Genomic DNA, 12,787 nt, shown 5'->3' with positions numbered 1-12,787 from the left:
ATTTGGTGTGTGAGAAGGTGGGATTTACAGAGAGGGTTAAAGCGATGTGAATATGCACACACATGACTCAGTGCTACACCATAAACACATCAAAATGCAACTAAAGCCGAATCCCGGACATTTTCTCAAATTTAGAAATCCCGGCCGGGCGCCTTTTTAAGGTCTGAAAAAGAGCACGTGTTCAGGAAAAAGAGGACGTACGATCACCCTAACAAAAGCATTTCAGAGAACAATTTCTACCAAATTAACTTTGTGCAGAATGTATTAGCGCCTGCACCAGGAGTTGCTCACGTGAGTCAGGACTGGTGAGAGAGAACCCGAACTATAATCAAGCAGCTGTCTGTATTGTGTCAAAAGATTCATTTCTTTGGTTTTAAATGAAGAACAGTTGTAATTCTGATAGAACCCCCCGCCCCCCCCCCCCTTTTTAATTTTTTTAATTTTTATTTATTTATTTTTTACAAAATGTAGGTGTAATGTGATTACTTTGTTTCTTGACGTAACTGTAACGGATTAGTTACCATTATTTTTTTTGGTTGTTTGTTTCTTTACTCCCCAAGCCTGCTTGTCACCGTGTTTTTTCCTCTCTTACAGACTTATATCGGGGACATTTTGGTCGCTGTGAACCCTTTTAAGCAACTCCCACTCTATGGAAAAGAGGTAATAACAGTCATAACAAGATTTGGTTTATTTTAGCCAAGCATTTATTTTTTTTTATAGTTATGTCACCTTGAAATTTTGAATTTACTTCCTCCTCGGGAAGGGAAGGTAGCAAACTTATCAGTGACGTTTGACTTTTCACTAAGCACTCGGTCCTGATCAGTGACCCTGTGGGTCTGGAGTAGAGGTCGACCTATTGATCGGTTTTGCTGATTAATCAGCATTGACAAACAATTGATTGGTTATAGGCAAAAATCCACACCGATAGTTTTTCCCAGTTGCGTCCGCTGTCGTTATACAGTATGAGAGCGGCCTCTAGAGACAAAATAGAAACTATCACTGACAAATTTTGTTGTTATTTGAAGTGTTTTTTTTAATTATTTTATTTTGGATATGTGTTTTTATTTGTTATTTGCAGTGCTACTTTTTGATGTATATCTTTTATTTACTTTATTTATTAGTAGTTAATATATTAATATTTTTCATTTCAAAAAGTACAGTACATTTTCATGATAGTCAGTACTGTTTATTTTTGTAATAGAGTGATATTTTACTTTGAGTGTTATGTTTTCATTCAGTATCAACTTTAAAAACTATCATTAATTGTTTATCAGCAGGTACCGCCCTACGTAGTTATTGCTGTTGGTACAATCCAGTATCAGTCGACTTCTAATACGGAGCCTATCCCAGAAACACTGGCTGTGAGGCAGATTTTGCTGCACAAAATGTTTCTAATTGTTGTTCAGAACATCATAAACATAATCTTGAGTCTTTCTGACCTTTGTTAAATAGCCACGCTGTTATTAACCGATTAGCCGAAATGGTAGCACTTCTGTCCATTTTGTTACACTAAGAGTAACCGTGTTGACATGAATAATACGTCATTAATGTACATCCCAGAGAAAAATCTACAAAATCCCGGTACAGGCAGGAATCTGTCCTGAATAACAGTGGACTTAGTCTCTGTGAAGTGCCTGGAAACACTGATCAAACGTCAACATTTATGTTTCTCCAACAGCAATGAAATCTGACGTAATCAAATGGTAACGATATCAAATCATTGTCCCGTCAACTTTGCTGCTCGGATCAGTTCGGGTACCAAAGTGTCAGCTCCGTCATGTTGACTGGGGGGAAAAAAGATGAAATTGAGAAAAGAATGATCTTTAATGCTTTTAACTGAGTAAAATAACAACCGCATATTAATACTTGGACATGCTGGAAAGTTTTTTGTATTTTATTTATTTATTTATTTATTTATTTATATATATATACAGGTACTTACAATAATGTATACTTATATGAGCTACTCTATATTTGTTATAAAAACATCTGTTTTCAGGAAATTGTTCCTGTTTGCATGATCTTTTCAAAGAGAGATATATATATATATATATATATATATATATATATATATATATATATATATATATATATATATATATTTTTTTTTAATACAAACCCGAAACATTTATAATCTAGAAAAAAGAACCAAAGTGATCTTACTGTAAGATATAATAATGATGATGATGATGATAATAATAATAATAATAATAACAATAACACAAATGTCTTTTCAGGTGTCAGAGAAGTACAAATGCCATGAGAAAAGGGCTTTGCCTCCACATATATTCGCTGTAGCCGACAGAGCATACCAGTCCATGTTGGGCCGTCTGGCCACAGGGCCGAAAAACCAGTGCATCGTCATCAGGTGAGCGTTTTTGTATCCAGAACCAGTATTTTTAAACCATATTTGAATGTATAGCATGTCCAAACCCTTTTTTTGATGTAATCCAATTTGGTTTTCACTCAGACCCGACTCTACATGTCAGGGTACATTAGGACATTCCTCTATAGACAAGCTAGAACAAGACATTCAGAGGAAAATTTTATGCACAGTGTGTTCCTGGTTTATGGTAGACCACTTCTGGTGATACTCCAGGTTGCGGTGTATCCGTTGAGAGCTTTGCATGTGATGATGATGCTTTTTGTTTTTTGATGATTTTTCCAGATTGTACGGGTCAGACATGGTAGCGTCGTGTACACACCATTGTAATTAGAGCTGTAGGGAATGGGAGGAAGAAGTTATTGAAAATGTATTTATTTTTTTAAATTCTTGATTATTACTATGGTTACATTAGTGTGAAGAATTTGAACCTGCGTGGTGTTAAAGTACTCTAACAGCAAGTAGATGATCTTAGTGGTTTCATCTTCCCTGGTTACCATGGCGCTTGGAAAGAATGAGGAGGTGGGAGTGTGCGTATGTTACAGGAGTGTGTGATCTGTGTGTGGTGGAGGGAGCTCGATAATCGCCTCGACGACAGAGCACAAATTGATTTGGCTGTAAACTATGGGGTGTGACACCTGTACGCTCATGTTTGCATGACCGTGATGATGGATGTAAATATAGAGTCTCCTTTTTTTTTTTTTTTTTTTTTTTAAATGTCATCAGCATAAAAAGAAGGTGTTGTTCCTGTGTGTATGTATTTCACTCATCATCTTCCTATAAGCAAGTGCTGGAAGATGGCATCATAATAATAAATCATCATCATTTTTTTATCTCTGAAGTCTATTTATAGTCAGTGTTTATTATGTCCCAGTTTAGCAAAGCAATTAGAGGTGTTTAATTAGTGGCTCTTCGCTGTGTGATTAAATGAAAGTCGAAGCAGTGCGTCCTCGTGGTCACAAGCGTGTATTTGCAAGTTCCATTGGTTATGCAAATTATACAGAATTGACTCAAACATTTGGATTTACACGTCAAGTGGTCCAGAGCGCCATCAGGCTTGGCGTATTTGCTTATCAAATGCCCTTTTTTTTTTCTTTTTCTTTCTTTTTTTTTCTTTCTTTTTTTTTTTAAACTACACCTGCAAGGTTCAAAGTCTGTCTTGGAATTTCGGTCTGGTTCATGATGACGGATAATAAAAAGGCTGTTTAGGGTCTTTGCTGTGTGAAATTTGGGATGAAATATAGGGATGTTTCTGGAAGTTGCATTACACATACAAAGAATGACCTTCAAGCTTCATGATATCAACTTCAGTTATAGTCTTGTTTTATTTATTTTCTCTTTAGTGGTGAAAGCGGAGCAGGAAAGACTGAAAGCACAAAGCTTTTATTGCGGCAGCTTATGGAGCTTTGTCGAGCGAACTCTCAGCTCGAGCAGCAGATCCTGCAGGTAAGTCATCCAGCCACGCTTATTTGAATATAACCTTGTCGTTTGCACGTCAAAACCTAAGCTGTGCAAGAGACGGCAGTTGATTCACATAATTTGTACTCTGATTTTATTGTACCTCTATAATATATGGGCTTGGTGAGTTAAAAAAAAAAAAAAAAACCAAACGTGTTTACAGGAACTCGGGTGTGACGTGATGTTAGACTGAGTACGGTAATAAAATGAATAATGAGTAATCGCACTGTAATCAGTTCTTCCTTGTTGAGAAGAAGTTGTGCAACAGAAGAAGTGCTAGTAAGGATTGGGTAAGAGGTGAGTACAGGGTTAGCACACTTGTTGTCCATCCGTCCATTCATATATTTTCCATGCCGCTTATCCTACACAGGGTCGTGGGGGAGACTGCAGCTTATCCCTGGGGACTCTGGGCACAAGACACCCTGGACTGGGTTCCAACCCATCACAGGACACAATCGCACACACATTCACCCACTACAGACCATTTGGAAATGCCAGTCAGACTACAACACACGTCTTTGGACTTCCTTGTTTTGATTGTCAGTTTATGTCCAGGTCTTGAATGATCTCGTATGGATATTGTAGAGTTCTACCTAACAACTGCTGCTGTAAGCGTACAAACTCCTGAACATCCTTTCAATGCACTCAGTGCTGTTGAACTTTATCGTGTAGAGTTGTAGAAGAGTAACAATTTACACTCCCATTATCCATAAGAGGACGGGTTCAGTTTCGAGTCTTAAGGTCTCTTCGTCATGTCATCAGTATTTCTGTAAAGAAATATTTTGCGACAACGTGTACTGTTTAACTCGAACAGCATTGAATACAGTTGAATTTGCATTTGATATGCTGTGGCTTTTCAGCCCCTACAATGTTTACAAAATTACAACGAGTGTACATAAGGTCCAGGCATGTTGATCCAGTGGCCTTTTCATACGCCTTCACACTCGAATGCTCAAGGAGACGAATTCATTTTTATGGGCCTTGCTTTTGTAGCGCAAATATGATCCCTTATGAGCTAACTTGTATTTCTTGTTCCACCAGTAGCAGAATTGCTTGCACACAGGTCATCACTCGCTCGCCAAGACAGTGAAGTGAGGTGTCAGGTTTGCAGTCAGACAGACTTCCTGTCAAGGAAATGTCAAGTTAACAGCAAAGGCATTGTTGGCAATTACAGCTGTGAGATGTTCTTAGCTCTTTTTTTTTTTTTTTTTGCAGCATTCTGGTTGTATTCTGGTCCAAATAGTCTTCAATTTCCTAAAGTGAGATATTCCCTCTGAAGGAATTTCAAAATCCTCCATACAGTGGTGCTCGAAAGTTAGTGAACCCTTTTGAATTTTCTACATTTCTGTATAAATATGTCCTGAAGCATCAGATTTTCCCACAAGACCTAAAAGTAGATAAAGAGAACTTAATTAAACAAATGGGACAAAAATATTCTACTTGGTCATTTTTATTGAGGAAAATGATCCAGTATTACATTTCTGTGAGGGGGGAAAAAGTATGTGCCCCTTTGCTTTCAGTATGTGGTGTGACTCCTTGTGCAGTAATCACTGCAGATAAACGTTTGGGGTAACTGTTGATCAGTCCTGCACATCGGCTTGGAGGAGTTTTATCCTGTTCCTCAGTCCACACATCCCAATGTTGGTGGGTTTCCTCACATGAACTGCTTGCTTCAGGTTCTTCCACAACATTTCTACTGGATTAAAGTCAGGACTTTGACTTGGACATTCTAAAAACATGAACTTTATTCTTCTTTAAGCGTTCTTTGGTAGAACGACTCGTGTGTTTAGGATCGTTGTCTTGCTGCATGACCCACTTTCTCTTCAGATTCAGTTCATGGACAGATGTCCTGACATTTTTCCTTTAGAATTCGCTGGTATAATTCAGAACTCATTGTTCCATCAATGATGGCGAGTCGTCCTGGTCCAGATGCAGCAAAACAGGTCCAAACCCTGACACTACCACCACCATGTTTCACAGATGGGAGAAGGTTCTTATGCTGGAATGCAGTGTTTTCCTTTCTCCAAACATGACGCTTCTCATTTAAAACAAAAATTCTATTTTGGTCTCATCTGTCCACAAAACATTTTTCCATTAGCCTTCTGGCTCATCCATGTGATCTTTAGCAAACTGCAGATGTGCAGCAATGCTCTTTTTGGAGAGCAGTGGCTTTCTCCTCGCAGCCCTGCCATGCACACCATTGTTGTTCAGTGTTCTCCTGATGGTGGACTCATGAACATTAACATTAGCAAGTTTTAGGTCATATTTATGCAGATATAGAAAATGTAGAAAATTCTATAGGGTGCACAAACTTTCAAGCACCACTGTAAATAATTAGACCCAAGCACTCTTGGAGTTTATTTGGCTGTATGTTTTGTGGTCGTTCTCTTGTTGATGAGCGCCACAACTCTCACAACTGTACTCCACTGTTGGTATGGTGTACAAACACGGCAAGCTAACTTACTGCTGAATTATTCTTTCGTCTTTTGTTCCAAAAGGAGTCTAAATGCTCATCTGAAAATTTTCGACTTGCATCTCTGAGCTTGTATTTTTAGCAGAGGCGTTTATGGATGTGAGGTGATAGAATGGAAATCATTGGGGTGGAGTTTATTGCTTGGTGTTCTGTAACTGTTGTCTTACAGGCTCTGAAATCTTGCATGACACATCTGTGGGTGATTTATTTATGGTTCCATGAACTTTCCACTTGCATGTTATCAAACCAGTTCATCTGACCTGTTCTTGAGCTGTTTATGGTCTTTGCTGTGACACGGTAGCCTTTTAGTTTTTACCATTCAAGTGTTTGTTTAATAATGTTGTCCCTCAGAACTTTAGGAAGCTTCACCTTCACCATGGTTACTACTCATTGCATCAAATCTTCCCAACCATCTTTTATAATGACACCAGGCGCTATTCGCACGAGAACTTTTTTCCGAAATAATCAAGGATTTTACAGTTGCTTCGAATGTGACGTAGCCAATAAAGTGAAATCTTTGTAAAATATAGTATTTATTTAACATTTTCCACGTCGGTTTAATCTTTTTGTCCACTTCTTGTCAGCATTGCACTGGATTTTCATCTGAAAAAACTCTTAGTTGTGTATACTTTCCCTGGGATATGTTTCAGTATACCTTCAGTGATTGCTGCATAAGCATTTTCCACATGTTCACATCTGTCTCAGAAGGACAGGATGTTGGGAGGGGGGACTGAAAAGGAGAGGGGGACTGTGTGAAACTTTAAGTGTGGGAAGCACTACCCTCTGGGAAATTGTGTCATATGGCTAAGTTACTTACACAGGCCTGCCTTTAGGCCGGTTTTCAAAAGGACTGCCTTCCAGGGAATTGACTTTGATACCGAACACCTCGTTCATATCATTTATTTATTACGTTTTCCCGCGAGCACCTTTTTACCAGAGCCTTTGTTCGTGAAGCGTATTGTCTGTCATGTGACAGATTTGCAAACGCGGCTGCTCAAGGGTAACTTGAGTCATGGGAGGATCTCCAGAAAGTGCAGGAGAGTTCCTCCCAGTCAAAACAAACTGTTTTCCAGGCGTCATTTCTGTTTTTGGGTTTCCTCTCCTGTGTCCTTCCTAGTGGTTTATTTGTTAACTGCTGACTTCAGGCAAAGCTGCTTAACCAGCACGTCCTCACTGCGTTGTTCTAGGGGATGGCTTGTTCTGCCCACGTGGCGCACTTTTATTTTCCATGTTCTTTGTGTTGAAACCATCCATTCTCTGTTCATTTTCTTCCAACCACAGTGCTGCTGATGCACAGCACCTCATTTTATTCATCTGTATTCTTAAACAAATTAAAAAATAAGGCTGATGTTCAGTCTGGACACGGTTTGTTGGAGTTTATAATTAGGGGGTTTCTTTTTCCATCAGCTGATTTCTGGTTTTCATTTCTAAAGGCGCACACTGTATTTGCTGCAGTTTTCTGTTGCTTCAGAGCCCAGCTTTGTTCCGTTACTCTGCTTATTATTAGCAGCGTAGCTCAGGCCTTCAGGGTACGATGGCTGATTTAAAAAGCCGTCGACGTGAGGGTTCGTTTTAGGCACACCAGATTATTTTCTATTAACTAATGTCTCAAGGCGGATTATTTTGCAGATTTATTTCTGCTTATTTGTATTTGAGTGTGTTTAACAGTTTTGTCATTCTCATAATGCATATTGTCGAGCTATTAATAGACATTAGATTTAGAACAGTATATGTACTATTGCACATAGGAATGCTTGCCTAGACAAAAACAATAATTTTTCAGTGATCTACTTGTTAACGGCGATTGCAGCCTTTCTCCAAGGCAACCATTTATTTTGTATGAACACTTTCTTTCTGGTTTTTTTTTCCTCTTTTTTTTTCTTTTCTGTTTTTTTGAACAGGTGAACCCTCTTCTGGAGGCGTTCGGGAACGCCCAGACAGTCATGAATGACAACAGTAGTCGGTTTGGAAAGTATATTCAGCTGCGCTTTCAGAACTCTTCAGGTGAGTTTATTAGACACAGCAATACAGAGCGAATCTAGCGTTGTGCCTCACTGATGGCGGATGATGTACAGTGAGGGGATGTAGGCGGGGGGCGGGGGTGGGGAGGGAAATGGGCTCGATAGCGAAAAAGTATTCAGACATTCCTATTTCATGCAACAAGTCACAATCGTGGTGAAAGTGGACGAGCTGCTCGGGGACAACGTTGTTAAACGACGCTCGGGTGGTAAAAGCTACAGAGCAATAGGAAAGACCTTAAACGTCCCTGTGAGTACAGTCGGTTCGATAATGAATTCGCAGGTGGAAGGTTCATTAATCATGAACCTAATCGTCCCCCGGACAAGATTTCACAATGCTCTTTTAGACTAATAATAAGGAAGGTAAGAGTGTCATTTAAAGAGTTGCAGGAACATGAGTTACCCAGAGAACCGTGAAGCAACAAAATGCACTGTTATTCTGAAGTGTAAAAACCAAGTGTCTGAATACTTATTTCCTCTCAGTGTACTTTGATGTGGTCTTCATTTCCTTTCAGCGTACTGTCTTCTCTCTCTGTAGTAAAAGGAGCCAAAATCAACGAGTATCTACTAGAGAAGTCCCGTGTGGTCCACCAAGATGAAGGCGAGAGGAACTTCCATATCTTCTACTGCATGCTTGCTGGCATTTCTTCCCAGGACAAGGAGATGTATGGCCTCCTGGACGCTACTCAATACCGGTGAGTCATTTTGTGATGTCCTGTAACTAGACGTTTCAGATCCTAGTAGATGTAATAAAAGACCATTTGGAGCTACTTCAGGAATTGCACAGTCCGGTTTTCATGACTTGATGTTTGTCGTGCGTTTTATTTTAGAGGAAGGCGTTGTTTTGTCATCGTGTGTGTGTGTGTGTGTGTGTGTGTGTGTGTGTTGACGCACAATACGTTCTTGGGGCTTTTGTGGAATTTCTTTGTTTTCATTCCAACTCCTTTTATCTCATTAGGCCATAGTGCTCTGACTCATGAATGTCTGCTTGTCTGTGTCCTAGTTACCTGAACGGGCGATTTGGCCAGGGCGATATGGTGCAGCACTGGAGTGAAAAGTATAATGAAGTGAGCAATGCCATGGATATGGTGGGCTTCGAGGAGCAGGTGAAATTTCTCCCCCTGGTGCACATAACAAGCTCACAGTCTTCCGTCAGCCTGTTCACAACTACTCAGTACTTACAGTGTTCTTGCGTGGCACTTTTAGGAAAAGGTGGACATGATGACTATCCTGGCCGGGATCCTATCTCTGGGAAATATCGCGTTCGAGCCGACTGAGAGCGATGCCCTGAAAGTGAGCGAGACTTCACGGGGCTGGCTCAAAGCCACCGCGGTGAGTTGGCTCGAGTGGATCAAAAACAAAAATGGTGCTGTTATAAGGGGAAAAAAATCGGCTATTTTGGTGTGATGCGGCCGTGATGTCACCACCCTGAAGTTATTTTCCAATAACTGCACATTCCAAAGTGTTTTATTCCTCTATACCACAGCGATTATTGAACAATTACAGTTTATTTATTAATAAAATATCAAAATCCACTTTCTGGAAAACATACTTACCAATACACAACACTGCCACTGGAGACTCCTTTCATAAATGTAAAATAATCATCTACAGAAAGCATCGCTATATCAGAGTTTGTTAAATAACACCTTTATTTATTTATTTATTTATTTATTTTTTATTATTATTATTATTATTATTATTATTATTATTATTACTATTATATTTAAAGTTATCTATTGTACATGTTTTACACGGAGCATCCGCCATATAGGCGAATCGAGTTGTTACTATAGAAATGATAACATACTAATAATTATATTATTAATTAATCATTTATTTCGTTTGAAGATCTACAACTATTTAGTATGAGATATACACAAAAACAGAAGAAATCAGGATGGGGCAAATACTTTTTCACAGCACTGCGTAAACCTGTGATTTGAATTTCAGCCTGCACTGCTGTCCAAGCTTTTGACAATTCTTCCGATTCAAGCATTCAGCAGCGTTTTGGTATAAAGATGAATAAACTCTTCTTGTTTGCTCGTCTTCAGAATATTTAATATAACCGTAGTCAGTGGAAACTCCTCGCACTTCTTGGCATTTGACGTGAATCTACATTTAGTCACTTTTACTCGTGTTCCTTGAATGAAGGAAACAAAGCAATCGCTGTGCTCATTTTCAACACATCCTTGAAGGCTGTGTTAGGCCAGCTCCTGCCTCGTTTACACAATACAGAGGCAATATTACAGCAGGTAAATCTCTCATGCTTTTTAGATGAGGATCGAGATCATTGTGGGGCAGTGTATCTGTGCTCAGACTTACAGAGGTGAGAGGTGGGTGAAGGAATACAGCTGGAGGATTTATCTCTCCTGCACATGCGTAGTCAAATAAACAGGTCTGTTGTTCGCCTAAATGCCCCGGCTCGGACGCAGACTTCAGGCCTGTATTCTGTATAGAGGAAGGTTAAGGTTCTGTATAGAGGAAGGTTAAGGTTCTGTATAGAGGAAGGTTAAGGCTCTGTATAGAGGAAGGTTAAGGTTCTGTATAGAGGAAGTATCCATGCAACTGCCTCTCTTCCCCACCCCAATCAGACAGATGAATTACGGCCTGCTCCGGCACAATTAAGCTCCTTTGACCAAAGGTTGGATTGTTGTCGCTGGCTACATCTGGCTGTTTGTGATAAGATGCGTGCTGGCGTTAAATGTCACAAGTGGCTATGTTTAGATTGTACCATGATTTCCACCTGACCACAAATAGCTGGCCATTAATAGTGATCTGTTATCGTTTCTCGCCCCACTTCCTGTCACAGACAGCATGCAGACAGAAATGCTGATGTGGCCAATAGAGAATTGAAAGTTGTAATGCAAATGAACTTTTGTCATCAGAAACTTCTGGAACTAGATTTATTTCACTGTTCAAATGAACAGTTGCAAAAGACTGCGTCATCATTCGCATCAGAAATGGCAGTTTATTACCCCGACGCTGACATTTACCTCTTTTTAATCTGTCCATACCCAGGTTATTATAGTGTAGGAAACTAAGACGGTGAGAAAGTAATAAAATTAAACAAACACAATTTAAATAACTAACAAAATGAAAACTAACTGGAATCTAATACGGCTTTATTTCAGGGAATATTTTGAATTGAGACTCTTACGTAAAGGGAAGCTTGCTACATTAATTATAGCACATTATGCGGTTCCCGTGTCTTCAGGATTGGGTTGTTGGTTTTTAGCTAAAGGTAATTGCAGTATTTGCTTATTTTATGCATTATTTAATTTATGTAAACACGTTCATTGTCCAACTGCAACTGGGATTTGTATTAATATAAATCTGTACAGCAATCCTAAACCTTAAAGCCCAAAATATCGCCCGTCACATGCTATGTACTATATAAAAAATAATTTAAAATTTTTTTAAGAACACTGAATGACATCTGACACCCCCTCCCCCCCCCTCCCCCTCCCCCAGGGTCAGTTTGGAGTTCAGGAGGAGGACCTGATGAGGTGTCTCACCTGCACTATGTCAGTAACTAGAGGGGAATCCATCCACCGCTTACACAACCAGCAACAGGCTGAAGGTACGATTTCCTGACTGCTGTAGATCAGTTTCATCACTGACGCTGCATTTTTAATGACATGTGTATGATGACCACAACTTCCATTTGGAAGAATGTGCTTAAAACACTTGACCATGCTGCCAGGATTATTTATTTATTTATTTATTTATTTATTTATTAAAATATTTAAATAAAGGCAAATCTAGCTGACCATGCTAATGAGCAGTAATCCGTGACGAAAGCTTTTACACGATTTCCCTGATCACTTGCGTCTGGTCTTATTCCTTTCCAGATGCCAGAGATTCGATCGGTAAAGTGGTGTACGGCAGAGTGTTTGGCTGGATCGTTAGTAAAATTAACGAGCTGCTGACTCACAAACTGGATACGAGTGTTGAGCTGAGTGAAATAGGTACGTTCCTATTCCTTCGGATAAGCAGCACGATCTAAAAGGACTGGGACAAACACGTACGATTTGCGTTCTACCCAAAGCCTTGTTTCGACTCATTGCAGGTATTCTTGATATCTTTGGCTTTGAGAACTTTGCCGTGAACCGATTTGAGCAGATCTGCATTAATCTTGCAAACGAGCAGCTACAGTATTTTTTTAATCATGTGAGTATTTACACACACACACACACACACACACACACACACACCCTAATGACAGACCTAGGCACCAATAGCTGTGTTTAAGTGTTGTAGGCAGTAAATAAAGTGACCGCAGCCTGCAGTATTTATGGTATAATAAAGGGATCTATTGAGAGAGAGAGATATTGTCACACGGTGATGAGATGCTGATTCACCATGATTCACATTTGTGCGTTTGTGATTTTTTTTTTTTTTTTCTTTTGTTTTTTTTTCTTTTAAGTTTACAACCTTAACAACAAAATGCAG

The 12,787-nt window shown here is 39.4% G+C and overlaps 1 protein-coding gene across 2 annotated transcripts in view; it reads left to right on the top strand.

Annotated features, from left to right (window-relative positions):
* The window catches only part of LOC128620229 (myosin-IIIb), a 33,853-nt gene that overhangs the window by 1,360 nt on the left and 19,706 nt on the right, over positions 1–12,787 (top strand). For both annotated transcript variants that reach the window (XM_053645019.1, XM_053645018.1), the window contains exons 2-11: positions 595–660; positions 2,238–2,368; positions 3,727–3,829; positions 8,216–8,318; positions 8,871–9,027; positions 9,336–9,438; positions 9,539–9,664; positions 11,807–11,915; positions 12,187–12,303; positions 12,405–12,505. In XM_053645019.1, coding sequence (XP_053500994.1) covers positions 595–660; positions 2,238–2,368; positions 3,727–3,829; positions 8,216–8,318; positions 8,871–9,027; positions 9,336–9,438; positions 9,539–9,664; positions 11,807–11,915; positions 12,187–12,303; positions 12,405–12,505 — 1,116 coding nt within the window. The remainder of the gene's footprint in view (positions 1–594; positions 661–2,237; positions 2,369–3,726; positions 3,830–8,215; positions 8,319–8,870; positions 9,028–9,335; positions 9,439–9,538; positions 9,665–11,806; positions 11,916–12,186; positions 12,304–12,404; positions 12,506–12,787) is intronic.

Source organism: Ictalurus furcatus, chromosome 16 (assembly GCF_023375685.1).
Source record: "Ictalurus furcatus strain D&B chromosome 16, Billie_1.0, whole genome shotgun sequence".
NCBI classification, from domain to species: domain Eukaryota; kingdom Metazoa; phylum Chordata; class Actinopteri; order Siluriformes; family Ictaluridae; genus Ictalurus; species Ictalurus furcatus.
This window is presented reverse-complemented; position numbering and strand designations above follow the sequence as displayed.